Genomic DNA, 20,382 nt, shown 5'->3' with positions numbered 1-20,382 from the left:
ATTCTTCCCGGGTGGTGGCTGTTCAACTCTACGGACAGGCGCCCTGCCTCTGCTTTAGGACAATTCCCGCGGGCGGTTCTTGTAGCTGATCTCTGACTTTTCTTCATCTGGACTCCTGGCCTGATAAAGGTCTGAGACTGGCTAGCGGACCGGGTCGGGTGGGGTAGGGTGAGGTGGGGTGGGAGGGTGCGGCAGCGAGGCCCAAGCGGGCTGCGTCGCCCCCTGACGGCCGTGCGGGGAACGTTTCTTCAGGAGCACCACGCCCCCGGCTCCGGGGAGGTTTGGGGTATTCCGCCCCCAACCCACCTCCGCGACACGGTATCCCAGAAACTGGAGGGTAGAGATAGGATGTTCTTGAGTTTAACGCCAGCCTGGGCTATTAAATAAATAAATGAAGTTAGAAAACAAAAAACAAAGTCGGATTCGGTGGCTCGTGCCTGTAATCTCGAGACTTGTAAGACTGAGGCCGGTCTGAACCGCACAATGGCCAGCTCATCCTCGGTTATCTCAACCTTCCTTCTGGAATTAAAAACAATACAAAAAGCAGGTCAGACCTGGTGGAGCCCTTAATGCCAGCACCCAGGAGGCAGATTCAGGCGGATTTGAGGCCAGCCTGGTCTACAGAGCGAGTTCCAGGACAGCCAGGGCTACAGAGAGAAACCGTGTTTCAAAAACAAACGAACAAACCCAAGGTAGTAAGATGTGTAGTGTGAGTGAGTGAGTTAGAGGGGCTAACATTACTGAGCATCTGGTGGTGGGCGCTGGGGCGCGGACAGAATCTGCTCTATTCGTGCCCCAGTGAGTCGGGGCAAAGTCCCGCGGAGACTGGCACGAGTGGGAGAGAGAACAATACATAGATACACCGATGCCCTGGTGCATGGACCGGTGCTTGGGTGGGCGGATGCGGATGTACGCGTGTAAGTGGGTGGATGGCAGGGTAGATGGACGGACGGATAAATGGGTAGGCGAGTGAGAGGATGAATGAACAGACGTACGGAGGCACGGTGGGCGAGTAGACGGATCAATGGATCAATGTCGTGGGGGCCTCACCGTCCACCCAGGCATTCTCGATCGCCGAGAGAAACTGAGACACAGCAGCTGTCACACCTCAAGTTCTGCCTTTCCCAGCTCCTGAAGCAGTATTGGCGTTTGCTGCCGACCACGCCGCTCACCTGGCGGCCTCCCCTTTAAGACGCGCTCACCTGGCGGCCTCCCCTTTAAGACGCGCTCACCTGGCGGCTCACCTGGGTGAGCGCGCTTCCGCAGGAAGAAGGAAGCTGCCCTGCCGCCTCTGCCTCTCGCTCCGGCCTCTCAGCTTCCCCGGCCACCACCATGTCGGCCTCGGCAGTCTTCATTCTGGACGTCAAGGGCAAGGTGAGGCAGGGGGCGAGGGGGCGAGGGACCCCGGGAGAGGCCGCGGGCCCAGGGCGCAGGGCCCGAGCTGGGGACCCACCCTCTCCAGCCAGCGTCTGTGGCGAGGGGCTCCGCTTCCTGCCTCAGTTTCCCGGTGTGTAGAATGGGAATAAGGACGATCCCTACCGTATGAGCGCCCTGAACCAGTGAGCTCAGCCCTTCTGCAAAGCATGGCGCTCGTGAGTTCGCCCAGTGACTAACTGGAGTGGAAGGAAGGCCTGGACTGGCCCCTTGCAAGCCGCCCGCCCTTCTCCGCTGTCAGCCAGAGCGGTGGAGGAAAACAAGAGCCCTGCCATAAAACCGCAGGGCCGGGCAAGGGCCTCAGTTGTGAGCCGGCGGGGTTCGCTCCCAGAGCACTGCATGAACACCCGTACCCCCAGCTTTGGGTGGCGGAGGCCAAAGGCTCAGGAGACCAGGGGGTGGGGACACACTGCCCCAGAGTCAAACAGGCTCAGCGAGTCAAGGCGAGGTCCAGGCTGCCCAGGCTCGGAGACCTGAGTTTCAGCCTCAAACCCAAGCAAGGGGAAAGGGGACAACCCACAAGGTTGTCCTCTGACCGCGTACACACCGGCCACGGACCCACACCGCCTCACACACAGCATGCACACACAGGAAATAATGGTGCATGTAAAAACAAACGAACAATATCGACATTGGAGCCAGACGACGGCAGGGATGCACGCCTCGGGAGGCAGAGGCAGGCAGATCTCTGTGAGGTCAGCCTGGTCTACACAGAGAGTTCCAGAACAGCCAGGGCTACCCAGAGAAACCCTGTCTGGAAAAACAAAAACAAACAAACAACAAATAAGGACAAGAGAGCCACATCTAGTACCACGCCCCTGCCATCCTAGCTACTCTGGAAGCTGAGGCAGAAGGATGCCCTGAGCCCAGGGTTCAAGAACAGCCTGGGTTACAACAGAGACACAAAATACCCTTGAACGAGAACAGCTCGGGAGGGGTGGTCCGGTTTTGCTTGTCTACTTTTTGTGGACACAGTTTAAATCTTCCACTTTCTCAGTCTGGAAAATGGAGGCAAAGACACCTTCCTCAAGATGAGGCAGGCACTGAACTCCTTAGCAAAGGCTCCTTCTTCTCTTCCTCCTCAGTGGTGGGGAGAGACCCCAAGCTAAGCCCGAACACCACCACTAAATCACATCCAATCCTCTTCTTACTTTAGTTGTTGTTGTTGTTGTTGTTTTTGTTTTTCGAGACAGGGTTTCTCTGTGTAGCCCTGGCTGTCCTGGAACTCTCTGTAGACCAGGCTGGCCTTGAACTCACAGAGATCTGCCTGCCTCTGCCTCCAGAGTGCTGGGATTAAAGGCGTGCGCCACCACCGCCCGGCTCTCACTTCTGTCTTTCCACCGTGTGGGTGCTGGAGGCGGACCTCAGGCTGTCAGCCTTGGTGGTAAGACCCTTCTTCACCACTGAGCTCTCCCACAGGCCCGTCTGCTTCTTGTTTTGAAGTGGTTGAGTTACCCAGGCCTGCTTCAGATTTACTCCGTATCTTAGCTAGGCTGAACTTGCCATCCTCCTGTCTCAGACTCCACAGCAGCTGGGATGGCAGGCCCTCGTTAAGGCGAGGTCCAGCACAGCCAGTCTTCCTGGTTGATGATGACTGACTTTCCTCGCAGTGCTGAGGATGAAGCCAAGGACTTCGTGCGTGGTAGGCAGTCCACTACCGCTGAGCTGTGCTCTAGCCCACCATCCTTTTTCTTCTTTTCTTTTCTGAGGCAGAATCTCAGGTAGCCCAGGTTGGCTTTGAACTTACTGGGTAGCCAAGGGTGGCCTTGCACTTCTGATCCACCTGCCTCCACCTCCCAAACCTATGCCCAGCATAACACTCATTAGTAGAAAGTTGATAGGGCTTGGTATGGACCAGGATACCTTTAGCTGTGGGTCTTGTGCACCCACTTAACAGGCATAAAAACTAAGGCATAGAGAGGTAAACTCTTACCTAGGCCCCTCAGATAACAAATTCTGTGAGAATTAGACACTGAGCATGACCTAGTGGCAAACACCTGTAATCTCAGCATTCAGGAAGCTGAGGCAGGAGGATTGAGAGTTGAGACCAGCTGGGGCTCCATAGAAAAACTATCTAATAAATAAGAAAAGAAAAGACAGGCTACGGATGTAGTTTACTTGGTAGAGGGTTTGTAATCGTAGCTCTAGCTGGGTGGAAGCAGGAGGATCAGGAGTTCAAGGTCATCTTCAGCTACATTTGTATTCAAGGCCAGCCTAGGTGACATGAGGTACTATCTCACCATCCCCTCCATAAAACAAAATAGAGGGCGGGTGTCTATGAGAAAAGAGAATGGACAGCCTAAGGCCCCGTCCCCAGGTCTGGGTACTGGTGGTGACTGACTCCTCTTTGCCTCTCTTTAGCCCCTGATTAGCCGAAACTACAAAGGTGATGTGCCCATGACGGAGATCGACCACTTCATGCCACTGCTGATGCAGCGTGAGGAGGAGGGGGTGCTGGCCCCACTGCTGAGCCATGGCCGAGTGCACTTCCTGTGGATCAAACACAGCAACCTCTACTGCATCCACCCCGCACTGGTCAGGAGTGCCCAGAACTCCATCCAGAGGGCAGGGTACTGAGAACAGAGTTTACACAGTGTGTGGTGTAAGGGCCAGTAGAAATGGGGGGGGGGGGCAGCGGTGGCGGGCGTGGTGGCGCACGCCTTTAATCCCAGCACTGGGGAGGCAGAGGCAGGTGGATCTCTGTGAGTTTGAGGCCAGCTTGGTCTCCAGAGCGAGATCCAGGAAAGGCACCAAAGCTACACAGAGAAACACTGTCTCGGGGAAAAAAAAAAAAAAAAAAAAAGAAATGGGGTGGGGGGCCACAGGGGACTCGTGACACCCCTCCCTCGAAAAGGCCTTGTTCCTTGACCTTTCTGTGCCAGTGGTGGCCACCACCCTGAAGAACGCCAACGCCTCCCTGGTGTATTCCTTTCTGTACAAGACCGTGGAGGTAGGTGCTGGCCTCCCATTGGCTAGCTGGTCTGTCTGTCTGCTCACCCGTCAGTTGCCACCTTCTGACCATGCTCATTAAAGCCTCCCCACTCTGCTCTCACACCTGGGTGAGGAAGAGGCTCCCCCAGATCTAATCCCACTTCTGTGCTGTGTGACCTTCACGAAGTCCCTTGTTTCTGTGCCTGGGAAGGGAAGGGGAGAAGAGGTAGCTGAAAAGGCGGCCTGGGGGGGTGAAGTGATGCGGAGGACGTGTCCCCAGCGGAGGGCAGAAAGGCCCTGAGGTGTGACTAGAAATACACTTACAAGTATGTCTGACGAGAGTTGCTTGGATAGAGTAAGTTATAGAGGTTTGGGGTTGGGGATTTAGCTCAGTGGTAGAGCTCTTGCCTAGCAAGCGCAAGGCCCTGGGTTCGGTCCTCAGCTCTGGAAGGAAAAAATAAAGTAAATTATAGAGGCTAAGGGATTTGAGCAGAGCAAGGTTCAGATGTTGACCGAGTGTGTCTCCCCTCCCAGGAGATGCAGGCTGAGCATCAGTGTGTTTGGTGCTGGATAGTAGATGTTTTCAGATGTTAGAATCTTTACAGATGTGTAGTGAGGCATCCTGGGAACAGTACCAAAGACTTCAGGAAATGAGTTTGTGTTTGATGTATACATGTATACCTTATCCACCCGGAAGGCTTTTTTTTTTTCTTTTTCTTTTCATCTCTTTCTCGCCCCCCCCACCCATATAGGGTTTCTCTGTGTAACAGCTCTGGCTGTCCTAGAACTTGCTCTGTAGACCCGGCTGGCCTCGAACTCACAGAGATCCTCTTGCCTCTGCCTTTCTAGTGCTGGGATTAAAGGTGTGCGCCACCACCGCCTGACAAAAGATAATTTTTAAATTTTTAAAAATGTATTTTATTTATTCGTATGAGTGTGCTAGAATGTGTTTCTGTGAACCACATGCCCAAACAGGCTTAAAGAGAGCACTGGATCCCTTGGGACTGGAGTTAAAGGATGGTTGTGAGCTGCCATGTGGGTTCTGGGAATCAAACCTGGGTCCTCTGGAAGAACAGCCAGTGCTCTTAATGGCTGAGCCATCTTTACAGCCTCTGGAAGGCCATTAAAAAAAAAAAAGTTTTTGCCAGATGGTGGTGTCCAAGGCCTTTAATCCCAGCACTCGGGAGGCAGAGGCTGGTGGATCTCTGTGAGTTTGAGAACAGCCTGGTCTACAAAGCAAGTTCCAGGACAGCCAGGAATACGAAGAGAAACCCTCAGAAAACCACACACACACACACACACACACACACACACACACACACACACACAGAGAAAGAAAGAAAGACCCATTAATGCTGCCTGCTCAGTTTAGTTCAGGTAGTCATGTCTGTATTTATTTTTGAGACAGGCTCTCTCGCAGCCCAGCTGACCCTGAACTTCCAGGATCACAGGTGTACCTAGTTGTTTTATATTGGAATGTTTTACATTTATTCAGTTAGTTCTTGCGTGTGTGTGTGTGTGTGTGTGTGTGTGTGTGTGTGTGTGTGTGTGTGTGTGTCATGGGTGCACATGTGGAGATCAGAGGACAGCTAGCCTTCCAGCACACGGATTCTAGGGTCCCCGGGTTTGGTAACAAGTGACTTTACTTGCTGAGCCATCTGGTCTAGTCTGTTTTGTTTTGATGTTGGCTTTTCCTGAGCTAGAGAATTACATCCATGCACTCCAATTTATTCTTTTTTTTTTTTTAGGTTTTTCGAGACAGGGTTTCTCTGTGTAGCTTTGCACCTTTTCCTGGAACTCACTTGGTAGCCCAGGCTGGCCTCGAACTCACAGAGATCCGCCTGGCTCTGCCTCCCAAGTGCTGGGATTAAAGGCATGTGCCACCACCGCCCGGCTCCAATTTATTCTTAGCTATTTGCTCACATCACTGGCCCCTATACATCACCTGGCAGATACACAGATTCATGATGTATATGCAGAATGCAGATGTTTAAAAATTTAAGTTATATACTTTATTAAAGATTTATTTACTTTTAATTTTATGTATGTAGGTGTTTTGCCTGCATGTATGTCTGTGTACCTCATGTAATCAGTGCCTACAGAGGCCTGAACGGAATGTTGGATCTTCCGGGACTGGAGCTACGGACAGTTATGAGCTGCCATTTTGGTGCTGGGAACTGAACATGGGGCACAGGTCCTCTGCAAGAGCAGCCAATGCTCTTAATCACTGAGCATCTCTCCAGCCCCACACTTTTTGTTTTGTTTTGTTTAGTTTGTGGAGACAGCATCTCTCTATTTGAGTCCTGGCTGTCCTAGAACTGGCTATATGGACCAGGCTGGCCTTGAACTCAGGAAGACCCACTTGTCTCTGCCTCCTGAGTGCTGGGATTAAAGACACTAATCACCATACCTGGCCTCCACACTTTTTTTAGGGAGATCAAGATGGATCAGACCTCTCATTCTAGAGCTTTAAAGGCTACAGCAAGAATATGGAAAGTTCATGGCCAACCTAGACTGTCTCAAAAAAAAAAAAGTCTGGAGTGTGGCTCCTCAGTAAAGCCCCTGCATAGACTCCTCCAGTGAGGGGTTGGGGGTGTTGCTCATTTGTTGAGTCCTGATCTAAATCGAGATACTGGTTTCCTCCAGCCCCTGTATCGTACCCACACCTAGAAAATCCATTCTCACCCCCCTCTAGCTGTCTGTCCAGATTCTTCAAGGTGTAGGTTTCCGCTGCTGTTTCTCTCCTTCCTATGCTGACACGTTGGATATGGTTGAACCCACCACCAAGGATCCCTTTTCTTCGTTAAATTGCTCCCTGGGAGAGAGCCTGTCTCTTTGTTTGCAGCCCAGGCTCACAGTAGATGGTTTGTAATTGCTTACTGGCTGGCTGAGTGTGTTCCCTGGGACCCCACGCCCAGGTCTTCTGTGAGTACTTTAAGGAGCTGGAGGAGGAGAGCATTCGAGATAACTTTGTCATTGTGTATGAGCTGCTGGATGAGCTCATGGACTTCGGCTTTCCACAGACCACGGACAGCAAGATCCTGCAGGAGTGAGTGCGGGAAAGGCGCCTGTGACCGGGAGGTTGGTCCCTCTGAGGTAGGTGTCCGTGGTTCAGCTGCAGACCCTCACTGCTCTTCCCAATAGGTACATCACACAACAGGGCAACAAGCTGGAGACAGGCAAGTCTCGAGTGCCACCTACGGTCACCAATGCTGTTTCATGGCGCTCCGAGGGGATCAAGTACAAAAAGAATGAGGTCTTCATTGACGTCATAGAGTCTGTTAACCTTCTGGTGAGTTTCTGTGCCTCATGTCCTGGGGGCAGGAGAGGTAACTCTGTACCTGCTGACACCCCATATTGGGATACCCCCTTTGCAGGTCAATGCCAATGGCAGTGTCTTGCTCAGCGAGATTGTGGGCACCATCAAGCTGAAGGTGTTTTTGTCTGGGATGCCAGAGCTGCGGCTGGGCCTCAATGACCGAGTGCTCTTTGAGCTTACTGGCCGTAAGATTGGGGGGGGGACCCTTTCCTGGGGATGGGCTAGACTGAGGCCTCCTAGACTGCAGCCAATTCTGAGATAAGTGTTCACAAGCCCTCTGATAATTGAGCCTTGCATCTCAGCAGCAAAGGTCACCTAGGAAATGCTTCCTTTGTTAATGAGAGCTGGCTGCAGACCAAGCCCATTTCTGGCCTTGACATTCTCATGTCAGGAGGAGACAGGTTAATAATATTTAAACATCTCACAAAGTCAGGCATAGTAATCCAAGCTGTAATATCAGCACTCTGGAGGCTGAGGCAGGGGAGTTAGCAGTTCAATGTCATCTCCTTAAGTTAGTGGGATCCTTGTGAGATGTGGGCAGAGACAAATGATTGGTTCACTAGAAATTCCAAGGGGGCCAGCCTAGCCTAATCAGCAAGTTCCATGCCAAAAGAGAAATGCTGTCTCAGGAAAAAACAAAAACAAAAAAACAAGGTGGATGCCACCTGAGGAAGGGCGCCTGGTATTGCCCTCTGGTGTCCGTGTATATATGTGCACATACATACAAATGTACGTACACACACACACACACACACACACACACACACACACACACAGCATAAAATAAAATCAACCAACCAAACAAAAACCAAGTGGAGCAGAGCATAGTGTTACATAAGGGTGACCCCAGACCTTGGGAGGTAGAAGCAGGAGTTGAAGGTAATTCTCAGCAACTTATGAAGTTTGAGGCCATTCTGGGCTACATAAGACCCCGTCTCAAAAGATCACACCAACACAAAGAAAAAAAAAAAAGCAGGAATGATACAAACAAGAAAAGAAACCGAAGAGAAGGCTCAGCCAGTATAGTCCTGCACACCAACATGAAGATCTCAGTTCAGACCCAGAAGACATAAAAAGCAGGCATAGGGCTGGAGGGACGGCTCAGCAGTTGAGAGCACTGGCTGCTCTTCCAGAGGACCCGGGTTCAGTTCCCAGCACCCACCTGGCAGCTCACAGCTGTCTGCCACTCCAAAATCTGACACCCTCACACAGACATACATTCAGGCAAAACACCAATGCACATGCAATTAAAAATAAATAAGTAAATAATAAATAAATAGCAGACATAGAGGCCAGGTGGTGGTGGCGGTGGCGGTGGTGGCGCACGCCTTTAATCCCAGCACTCAGGAGGTAGAGGCAGGCAGCTAGGTCTCTGTAAGTTCCAGAACAGCCTGGTCTACAGAGTGAGTTCCAGGACAACCAAGGTTACATAGTGAAACCCTGTCCCCCAAAACAAATAAACTACAAAGGGAGAGCATGGTGGTCTTTATCTGTTCTGTGAACCTGGAGGAGTAAGGCAGGAGATCCCGGAGTGCTCCGGCCAGCCCTGCTTGCCATTTGGTGAGCTCCAGGTTGAATGAGAGAAGGCTCAGCAGGGAAATCTCTTGGCCACAAACATAGTCACCTGAATGAGATCCCTAAACCCACACAGAGAAATCTGGGAGTGCTGGTGTGCATCTAAATCTCAGCATTCCTTTTAAAGATTTTATTTATTTAGTGTTTGTTTGTTTATTGTGTGTGGGTATTTTGCCTGTATGTATGTATGTGCACTGTGTCTGCAGTGCCCACAGAGGCCAGTAGAGGGTGTCAGATTCCCTGGGACCAGAGTTAGCTACATACAGATGGTTGTCAGCCCCTATGAAGGTGCTGGGGATTGAACCCATGTCCTCTACAAGAGCAGCCAGGGCTCTTAACCACTGAGCCATCTTTCCAGCCCCATGAAGTCTAAGGGCTCCTATGCTCCGTGGAGGCAGAGACTGGAGAATCTTCCAGAAGCTCATAGCCTAGTTAAACTGGTTGGCATCGCAGAACAGAAACAAGTGATCCTTGACAAGGCGGAGGGAAGAAGCCTGGCAGCCATGCATCTGTGCTTGTACACTTCAGACACACCCACAGCAATATGTTAAACAAAGAGGCAAAGTGACTGAAGACACTTGCCAGCAAACCTGACCATCTGTGTTCAATCCCCAGGACCCACATGGTGGAATGAGAGAGCTGACTTCTACAAGTCGTCTTCTGACCTCCATTTGCACTGGGGCAAGCATGCCCCACCTCCCAAGCAAATAAATAAATGCAATAATAATCTAGGGAAGAAGTTAGGGAGCGATTGATCTTTGGTTTTTAATGCACACATGTACACATGAAACCATATAGTACGTGCATACACATGATATTCTCGGAGTACACACATGCACACAAAGGGAAAATTAGGGCCTGGAGAGGCAACCCAGTGACTTGGGGCATTTCTTGCTCCTGCAGAGGACCTGAGTTCGGTTCCCAGCATCTACAATAGGTGGCTTACAACTATTCACAACCCACCCCCCAACCCCCCACTCCAGGAGCTCTGACACCATGTTTTGGCCTCTGTGAGCACCAGCACATGCAGATCTCTCTGATTTGGAAGGCAGCCTGGTCTACATATGGAATTTCAGGACAGCCAAGGCTATGTTAGACCCTGTCTCAAAAAAACAAAATTTAAGAAAAAAAATCCTACTAAAATTTTTAGAAAGATATACTCGAAATAAAATGAAATGAAAAGAGAAAACAGAAGCTCAGGGGTGAGAGGCAGGCCCGGCTTCTGATTCAGCACCACCACTCAGGTCCTGGGGTCCTCTGCAAACCCTGAGAAGGTTGGTGGGGTGGAGCGCACTGCTCACCCCAGGGTCACTCTGCTTGCTCCACTCCGAGTTTCAGGCAGCAAGAACAAGTCTGTGGAACTGGAAGATGTGAAATTCCACCAGTGTGTGAGGCTTTCGCGCTTTGACAATGACCGCACCATCTCCTTCATCCCCCCGGATGGGGACTTTGAACTCATGTCCTACCGCCTCAGCACCCAGGTGAGCCGCGTCCAGCCCAACACAAAGAGGTGGTGGGCAGTGGACCGAGGGCTGACGTCAGGATCTGTGGTAACTGCCTTCTCTGCCTGCAGGTCAAACCCCTGATCTGGATTGAGTCGGTCATTGAGAAATTCTCCCACAGCCGAGTGGAGATCATGGTTAAGGTGAGCTCTAGGGGAAGGCTCCTGGCTGGGCATACAGGGTTTCTGTTTGTTTCTAATTCTTTTTTCCATAATTTTGTGTGTATGGTGTTTTGCCCATATGTATGTGTGATGTGCGATACTTGCTTGCCTGGTGCCCACAGAGACTAGAAGAGGGCACTGATGTTTGTGAACCTCAATGTGGGTGCTGAGAATCAAGCTGGAATCCTCTGGAGGAGCAACCAAACCACTGAGCCATCTTTCCAGATCTATTTTTTTTTTTTAAGGAAGATCTCACTGTGTAACCCTGGATGAACTCTCTGTGTAGACAAGGATGGCCTCAAGCTCAGAGATCTGCTTGCCTCTGCCTCCTAAGGGCTGGGTCTAGAGATGAATGCATCTTCTCAGCCCTTATTTGTTTAAGATTTATTTTGGCGGGGGTGGGGGGGGGGGTGGGGGGGTGGGCTGTTGTTGTTGTTTTTTCGAGACAGGGTTTCTCCATTTAACAGCCCTGGCTGTCCTGGAACTCACTCTGTAGACCAGGCTGGCCTGGAACTCACAAAGATCTGCCTGCTTCTGCATCCCAAGTCCTGGGATTAAAGGTGTGTGCCACCACTGCTCGGCCTTTAGTTAGTGTTTCTATTGCTGTGAAGAGACACCATGACCATGGCAACTCTTGTAAAGGAAATCATTTAATTGATGCTGGCTTACAGTTAAGAGGCTCAGTCCATTATCATCATGGTGGGACATGTCCTGGTGCAGGCAGATGTGGTGCTCGAGCTGAGAATCCTACATCTTGGTCCACAGGCAACAGTAAGTGAACTGAGCACTGGGTGCAGCTTGAGCACATATGAGACCTCAGAGCCCACCCCCACAGTGACACACCTCCTCCAACAAGGCCACACCTCCTCCAATTAAACCACACCTCCTAATAGTGCCAATAGCTTATGGGGCCAGTTACGTTCAAACTACCACAGATGTTTATCTGCATTTATATTTTTTTGGTTGTGAGCCATCTCTCCAGCTGTTTATCTGCATTTATGTGTGTGCACCTTGTGGGCCTAGTACCCTTGCATGAGAGAAAAGGTTGTTCTGTATCATGGAACTGGAGTTATAGATGGTTGTGAATCGTCCTGTGGTTGCTAGGAACCAACACTGGATCCTCTGCAATAGTAACAAATTCTCTTCACCACTGAGACATCTCTCTAGCCTCATGTTTTTGTTTTTATTTATTTATTTATTTGGTTTTTATTTATTTATTTTTTTTTTGAGACACGGTCTCTCTAGGTAGCCCTGGCTGCCTGCAACTTGCCAAATAGACCAGCTGGGCTTCAACAGAGGACAACTCACAGAGATCTGCCTGTCTCTGCCTCTTGAGTGCGCTGCTGCTGCCGCCGCCGCCACCACCACCACCCAACTTATGACATTTTCATAGTTTACATGATGTGATAGTTTGAATGTAGTTGGCCCTCATAAGCTCATAGGGAGTGGCATTAGGAGGTGTGGCTTTGTTGGAGGAGGTGTGTCACTGTGGGGATGGGATTTGAGGTCTCATATACGCTCAAGCCATGCCCAGGGTCTCAGTTTACTTCCTGTTGCCTGTGGATCAAGATGTAGGATCTTAGCTCCAGAACCATATCTGCCTGCACTATGCCATGTCCTACCATGATGATAATGGACTAAACCTCTGAACTGTAAACCACTCCAATTAAATGTTTTCATTCATAAGTGTTGCTGTGGTCATGGTGTCTCTTCACAGCAATAAAAACTCTAACCAAGACATATGATGTATCATATCTACCTCCCCACCCTGTATTCCCCTCCCAATCTGCTTACCTCTTCCTTCCCAACCATTCCCATTTCTATTTTCTATTTTTTTTTTTTTCTTTTTGTGACCCAGTGAGTTTCGTGGGGGTTATTTACAGGGCTGTGGGCTTTTTACCAGTGGCCACACCTCTGAAGAAGGTCTCTCTCTAGCCTTGAATGTTGTGTCTATATCCAGGCTGAACTTGAACACTCTCTTTATAATCCTGACAGGCCTTGAACTTGACATCCTCCTGCATCAGCCTCCAGAGTAGCTGGGATCACAAGCATCCACCTCTAGTCTTGCTCAGGAGTAAATTCTTTTTGCCTCCTGCTCTCTCCTGGCAGGCTAAGGGGCAATTTAAGAAGCAGTCAGTGGCCAATGGCGTGGAAATATCTGTGCCTGTTCCCAGTGATGCAGACTCCCCACGCTTCAAGACCAGTGTGGGCAGTGCCAAGTATGTGCCTGAGAAGAATGTTGTCATTTGGAGTATCAAGTCCTTCCCTGTGAGTATTGAGAAAGGCGGGGCCCAGGGTGAGAGGGGACTTCAGTGGTGGTGGGGCCTCAGAGAACCTCATCAGTATGCACATGGCAATCTGTGGGGGCTGATGAATGGGGAACCCAGGCTGTTTCTTGATTGGCACTTGATGTGTGGCCATGTCTGTCTTCTTCCCATATGGGAGGTGGAGGCAGGAGGATAAAGAATTCAGGCTTGCTGGGCAGTGATGATGCATGCCTTTAATCCCACCACTTAGGAGGCAGAGCCAGGCAGATCTCTGTGAGTTTGAGGCCAGCCTGGTCTACAGAGCGAGGTCTAGGACAGGCACCAAAACTACACAGAGAAACCCTGTCTCAAAAAACAAACAAACAAAAGAATTCAGGCTTATCCTTGCCTACATAACTACTTCAAGTCTAGTCTAGGCTACATGAGACCCTGTTTGAAAACCTAAACCAAACCAAACCAAGGTGGGGAAACTGAGGCCTCCTCAAACAGCATCTCCCTACTCCCATAAGTCCTTCAGGGATATGGCCTATGGTTTTTCCTTCATAGACTCAGCTCATCTGTGAAATGGGATGGGTAACAGTTGACCCACGTTTTTTTTGTTGTTGATGTTTTTAGACAGGATCTCACTGTATGGCCATTGCTGGCCTTGAACTCACAGAGATCTGCTTGCCTCTGCCTCTCAAGTGCTGGGATTAAAGGTGTGTGTGCCATAATGTCTAATTATGACTCATATTCTCCACATCTGAGCATTGAGGGCTTTATTGTTAGTGTGCATGTGTATGTGTGCGCGCGCACGCGCCATGGGGTACAGGTCAGAGGACAACTTAGAGGATTGGTTCTCTTTCCCCACGTGGGTCCCAGGGATTGAACTCAGCTTGGCAGGCTTGGCAGGAAGTGCTTTCTTGCTTCTTAATCTTGACAGCCCTTTATTTATTACTGACTTTTTAAATTTATTTTATTTATTTATTTATTAGTTTTTCCAGACAGGGTTGAACGTCCTGTGCAAGTGTTCTACCACGATTCTGCAGTCCTGGTCCTTGGTTTCTTGATCCTCCTGCTTTAGTTTCCAGAGTAGCTGGAACTATGGGCCTTTGCCACTGAACCCAGCCACTGGATGATTTGATCTGTTTCCTCCAGACTGAAGGACAAGAGTTAGACTTTTTTTTTTTTTCCTTTTCTGAACTGGAGAGAGATGGGTCAGTAGTCTTTTTTTCCTTGGAAATGGGACAGTTGTGAGCTGCCCTGTGGGTGCTAGGAATTGAACCCGGGTCTACCAGAAGAGCAGCCACTGCTCCCAACCACTGAGCCATTTCTCCAGCCCAAGTAAGACTTTTTCTGAGTCTCAGAGAACACTCTTGACTTTGAAGTCTCTGTAACGGACCTTCTCTGTGGAGGTTGTTGTGAGAGAGATCTGAGAGACAGAGGGTGGTCAGAGAGTCTGATGCCTCTGTGTGTCCACAGGGCGGCAAAGAGTACTTGATGCGTGCCCACTTTGGGCTCCCCAGCGTGGAAACTGAGGAGGTGGAGGGCCGGCCACCCATTGGGGTCAAGTTTGAGATTCCATACTTTACGGTTTCTGGCATCCAGGTGAGGAACAAGGGGGGGAAGTCCCTGCTTTCTTCCCTCTTGGCTTCAGTCACCTCTCATCTCACATCTTATTTATTCATTTGAGCTCTTATTTTATGTGTATCAGTGTTTTGCCTACATATATGTCTGTGTACCGTGTGTATGCAGTACCTGTAGAGGTCAGAAGAAGGTGTCAGATCCCCTAGAACTGGAGTTACAGAGTTGCAATCCACCATCCAGATGCTGGGACTCTAACCCAGGTCCTCTGAAGAGCAGCCACAGCTCTTAACCACCTTTGTTTTTTTGAGACAGGGTCTCACTGTGGCCAGACTGACTTAGAACTCACTCTGTAGACCAGGCTGGCATTGAACTCAGGCAGAGACCTGCCTGCCTCTGCTTCCCAAGTGCGGAGACCAGAGGTGTGCACCACACCAGGCATTTGTACTTTGTCACCCAAGCTAGCCGAGGACTCACTCTGAATCCAGGCTGGTCTTGAACCCACTGCACAACCCAGGCTGGCCTTGAACTTATGACATCCTTCTGTCTAGATTCCCAAGCTCTAGGATGAAAGTCATGTGTCCCCATGCCAGGGTGTCCACCTCTTTGTCTTCCCCTAGGGAATGCTGCCTCTTCTGTTCTCGGCTGGGGCTCGTCCCTCTACCTCTCACATTGGCATCTGCTGTCCTCTTGCTCAGTCACTGTTCACCTCTGCCTCCCCCACCTGCAGAGTATTCTCCATTCTCTTGACCTGTCCCCAACTCTGTCCTGTATCTTCCCTCTGTACTTCCTTTTCCCTACTGGCTTGGATCACTTCCTCTTTGCCCATGCCACGCCCAGAGACTCCCAACTTGTGTCATTTTGTATCCTAACGGGTGCCCTGTATGTTCTCTTGACGTGGGCCATCCCTTTTCCTTCTCAGTCACCTCCCCCTCCCACTATCCCCCACACTGGGATGGAACTCAGGGACTGGTGCATGCTAGGCAGGGCCTTTCCCACGAGTCACACCCAGCTCCTCACAGGCGACTCTAGAAGGAAGCTCTGATGCCGAGATACATCTCTAGTCCTTGGCCACTCCTTTCTATTGTCTTCCAGGTCCGTTACATGAAGATCATTGAGAAGAGTGGATACCAGGCCCTGCCCTGGGTCCGCTACATCACCCAGAGTGGGGGTAAGAGCCTGGCTCTCTGGGACAGTGAGCTTAAGGAGATGGAGGGCATGGGGACTGATGACTTGGATGCTATGTTTGGGACAGTTCTAAAACTTGACATGTTTAGCCCTAAACCCATCCCTTACCATGGGCATCAGCTTATACATCTTTAGAATGGGGTGGCCATTCCACAGTGTCGATAAGGTCTGAACAAGATGCTGATGCTTAGCATCTCCATACAATGCGGGCATGCTGACCAGATGGAGGCTCACGTGTGGAACCCATCCTGACCTAAGCAAGATTTTTTTTTTTTTTTTTGATACTAGGACAGAAATCAGGGCTTTATATATGATAGGTAGGAATTCTACCATCCAGCCACCCCATGTCCCAAGCCTGTATCCCTAAGCATTGTAAAATATTTCCAGGGGTGATTTTGTGTGTTGGGACCCAGGATAGATTTTGTGGGTGTTGGAGGACTCTTTCCCCTTTCTCAATTCTCAGATGGTCCCCCCACTCATTTTTTTCTGCAGATTATCAACTTCGTACCAGCTAGAAGGAAGACGTGGGGCTTTGAACATGAGTTGAACATGTGGCTTCCTTCTCAGATCACAGCTTCAGACTATGAGAGACGTGCGTGCGTGCGTGCGTGCGTGCGTTCATGCTGGGTTGGGGTACTAACAACAGTCTTGCTGCCAGTGCCCCACCCCCTGTACCTCCCAGCTGTCTAGGATGGTTGTGTCCCTCAGCCTTGGCGCTCTCCCATCCTGATTTTATATGAAGAAATATAAGAGGGCCTGAACTGCCCCTCCCGCTCCGTGAGTGCCTTCTTGCAATGACCTGCCTTGGGCAGCTCTAGGGCTCTTTTATAGCTGCTGAGCCTAGGCCCTGCTGGCCCTCCATCTGAGTTTTAGGGTGTCATTAAAATAAATCTAACAGCTGTGAGTGTGCTTCTTGGCTATGGACTGGGAATGACCATACTTGGTGGGCGTGTCCAGGTGGGCGTGTCCACTGACTACTTGCCATTCTTTTTTTAATTTATTTATAATATATAGTGTCCTTTCTGCATGTATCCCTGCCCGCCAGAAGAGGGCACCAGATCTCATTACAGATGGCTGTGAGCCACCATGTGGTTGCTGGGAATTGAACTCAGGACCTCTGGAAGAGCAAGCAGTGTTCTTAACCACTGAGCCATCTCTCCAGCCCTACTTGCCATTCTTTTCCACCCTGGAAAAATGGAGGGCATGTGGACTGATGACTTTGATGCTCTGTTTGGGACAGTTCTAAAACTTGACATGTTTAGCCCCAAACCCATCCCTTACCATGGGCGTCATCTTTAGAATGGGGTGGCTGGCCGGCTCCACAGTGATGACAAGGTCTGAACAAGATGCTGATGCTTCCTCCCTTCATTCCCTATCACTCGCTGGTCCCTTCTGTAGCCACCAAAGGTCACTGTAAAATCTCAGTACATCATTGCCCTGTTTAACCCTGATGCCCTTCCCATCTTTTTTTATTCTTATTTATTTATGTATTTATTTATTTAGAGACAGGCTTTCTCTGTGTAGCTTTGCTCCTTTCCTGGAACTCACTCTGTAGACCAGGTTGGACTTGAACTCACAGAGATCTGCCTGCCTCTGCCTCCCAAGTGCTGGGAGTAAAGGTGTGTGTCACCACCGCCCAGCTCCTTCCCATCTTCTTTTTTTTTTTTTTTCAAAGATTTATTTATTTATTATGTATACAGTATTCTGTCTGCATATACACTTGCAGGTCAGAAGAGGGCACCAGATCTCATTACAGATGGCTGTGAGCCACCATGTGGTTGCTGGGAATTGAACTCATGACCTCTGGAAGAACAGCCAGTGCTCTTAACCTCTGAGCCATCTCTCCCCATCTTCTTAAAAGTAGTTATTATAGTGGTCTGCACACTACTCCACCACCTGCCCACCTTCCTGCCCTCCCATTCTTTCTTTCCGTATTATACCAGATGCTTTCAAACTTCAGGGCCTTTGCATATGCAGTGACCCTACACTCAGCCGATATCCTAATATTTTTCTTTTAATTTCTTTTCTTCTTTTTTTTTTTTTTTTTTTTTCTCGAGACAGGGTTTCTCTGTGTAACCATCTAGACTGTCCTGGAACTGGATTTGTAGACCAGGCTGGCCTCAGGCTCACAGAGATGTCTTGTTTTTCTGGATTTTTAAACGGAACCTTACTATGTAACCCTGGCTGTCTTGGAACTCACTATGTAGACTGGCCTGGCCTTGAACTCATAGATCTACCTGCCTCTGCCTCCAGAATGCTGTGATTAATGATATCTACCACCACACTTGGCAATATAGTTTTGAGAATTAGCTATCTAGCCCAGGATGGCCTACAACTTAATCCTCTTGCCTCAGACTCCTGAGTGCCAAGATTACTAGGTTTAATGGCCTGCCTTTATCACCTCACAACATTTACTACTCTGAAAAAATGCAGTCACATCTCCTGGCCTAGACTGTGGGTGTCTAGTGGGCTCTCTGCATGGCCACCTCAGGAGTTTCTTAGCAAGACTTGCCTCCCAGAACCTCACATGGCCGACAGCAGGCGGACTTTCTTTTCAGCAAGGACTGCTTAACCTGAGCTATGATTAACCGAGGACCATGATTCTTTTCTCACCAACTACAATTTCTAACTTTAGTCTAAAGTTAAGCCAGACATGGTGGCATATACCTGTAATCCTAGCACTCAAGAGGTAGAGGCAAGATGATCAGATGTTTGAGGTTAGTCTAGACTTAGTTAGAGGCCAGCCTGAGCTACATAAGAACTTGTTTCAGCCGGGGTGGGTGTGGGTGGGGTGGCTTTAAGTGCACCTTTAATCCCAGGTTTCTCCCAGCGCTCTGGAGGCAGAGCCAGGCGGATCTCTGCAAGTTTGAGGCCAGCCTGGTCTACAGAGTGAGTTCCAGGACAGGCTCCAAAGCTATACAGAGAAACCCTGTCTAAAAAATACCAAGAAGAAAAAAAAAAGAACTTGTTCCAATAAATAATAATGTTAAGGGGCTGTGGCTATAGGTCAGTTAGCAGAGTGTTTGCAAAGCATCCATGAAGCCCTGGGTTCCATCCCCAGTGCCGAATGGACAGTCTGTAAAGCACTTGGGAGTGTCCTTCAGGAGGCTCAGGTGTCATCCTTGGCTACATAAGGAGCTGGAGGCCAGCCTGGGATACATGAGACCCTTTAAAAAAAAATTAAAATGCTGAGCTGGAGAGATGGCTCAGCAGCTAAGAGCACTGGCTGTTCTTCCAGAAGAACTGGGTTCAATTCCCAGCACCCATATGGCAGCTCACAACTGTCTGTAACTCCAGTTCCAGGGGGTCCAACACCCTTACACAACCATACATGCAAGGAAAACACCAATGCACATTTTAAAAAAAAAAATCGCCAGGCATAGTTCATTTAGGAGGCAGGGTCAGGCAGATCTGTTTGAGTTCAAGGTCAGCCTGGTCTACATAGTGAGTTCCAGGACAGCCAGAGCTACATAATATCATGTCTCAAAAAATCTTAAGGAAAATTATGTGACTATGTGGGTATTTGTATGTGCACGAAGAGGTCCAAAGAGTGTTGGATTCCTTGGAGCTGGAGTTATGTATGGCCGAGTGTTGTCACATGGGTGTTGGAAACCGAACCTCTGCTTCTTTACAAGAATGTCAAATGCTCTTAGCCCTTGAGCCATCTTTCCAGCTCCAAGACACCCCCCCCCCATGGGGTTTCTCTGTGTAGCTTTGGTGCCTGTCCTGGATCTCGCTCTGTAGCCCAGGCTGGCTTTGAACTCACAAAGATCCGCCTGGCTCTGCCTCCGGAGTGCTGGGATCAAAAGGCCTGCGCCACCACTGCCCGGTTTTCCAAGATCCTTTCTTATTTTTTTTTTTTAAAAAAAAGGAGCCCACTCCTTTAATCCCGGCACGGATGGTCGAGGCAGGTGGATACCTGAGTTTGAGGCCAGATGACACGGTGAGATTCAGGCCGGCCAAGGTTACATAGTGAGACCTGTCTCATACCTTTAAAGCAAACAAAAAGATGTTAGCAGGCGCGCACTTGGCCGTCCAGAGGCCATTCATTCCTTTAACCCAGCAGTCGAGTGGATGAACTAAGTTCCCCGCCGCGTAGTAAGCGCTGCTTAGGACTTCCGGGGCACACAAAGGAACAGAACGTCCCAGTTCTGGGAGCCTCCAGTCCCGCCTCCATTCCTCTCGGAGGCGCTAAAGATCCAGGGTCCGCCCGCGCCAGCCGGTCTCCAACCTCTCTCCCGGGGTCAGTTAAACTTTCCCTCTCTTTCCCGCCCGCCCGCCTGCCCGTCGGGTTTGAAAAACCAAACTCCCCGCGGTGGCGGGCCGCCCCACCGGCTGCCGCCCGCTGGCCAATCACGAGCCGCACCACCTCCGTGGGCGAGACAAACCTTCCCAGCAACGCGCGCTGATTGGCTGGGGTGGCCGGTGGGCGGGACTCGCGG

The 20,382-nt window shown here is 50.0% G+C and overlaps 1 protein-coding gene across 2 annotated transcripts; it reads left to right on the top strand.

Annotated features, from left to right (window-relative positions):
• The first annotated feature begins 959 nt into the window (after positions 1-959).
• On the top strand, positions 960-16,839 carry Ap1m2 (adaptor related protein complex 1 subunit mu 2). 2 transcript variants are annotated; one of them, XM_006987008.4, is made up of 12 exons: positions 960-1,374; positions 3,796-3,952; positions 4,317-4,384; positions 7,284-7,414; positions 7,510-7,657; positions 7,743-7,869; positions 10,592-10,740; positions 10,833-10,904; positions 13,032-13,190; positions 14,651-14,776; positions 15,848-15,923; positions 16,433-16,839. In XM_006987008.4, exons 1-12 carry the CDS (start codon positions 1,333-1,335, stop codon positions 16,453-16,455), a joined length of 1,278 nt encoding a protein of 425 aa, XP_006987070.1. In that variant the 5' UTR covers positions 960-1,332; the 3' UTR covers positions 16,456-16,839. The 2 variants fall into 2 exon arrangements, with proteins under 2 accessions (XP_006987070.1, XP_006987071.1); XM_006987009.4 differs by having other exon boundaries at positions 1,129-1,374; positions 10,598-10,740.
• Positions 16,840-20,382: the final 3,543 nt, after the last annotated feature.

Source organism: Peromyscus maniculatus, chromosome 7 (assembly GCF_049852395.1).
Source record: "Peromyscus maniculatus bairdii isolate BWxNUB_F1_BW_parent chromosome 7, HU_Pman_BW_mat_3.1, whole genome shotgun sequence".
Taxonomy (NCBI): Eukaryota; Metazoa; Chordata; class Mammalia; order Rodentia; family Cricetidae; genus Peromyscus; species Peromyscus maniculatus.
Note: the sequence above shows the minus strand (reverse complement) of the source record. Positions and strands in the feature narration are given on the sequence as shown.

Coding starts and splice junctions, on each gene's coding strand:
- Ap1m2 (XM_006987008.4), top strand. CDS start 1,333: ATGTCGGCCTCGGCAGTCTTCATTCTGGACGTCAAGGGCAAG. Junction 10,741..10,832: donor CCTACCGCCTCAGCACCCAG/GTGAGCCGCGTC, acceptor CTCTGCCTGCAG/GTCAAACCCCTGATCTGGAT. Junction 13,191..14,650: donor GGAGTATCAAGTCCTTCCCT/GTGAGTATTGAG, acceptor GTGTGTCCACAG/GGCGGCAAAGAGTACTTGAT.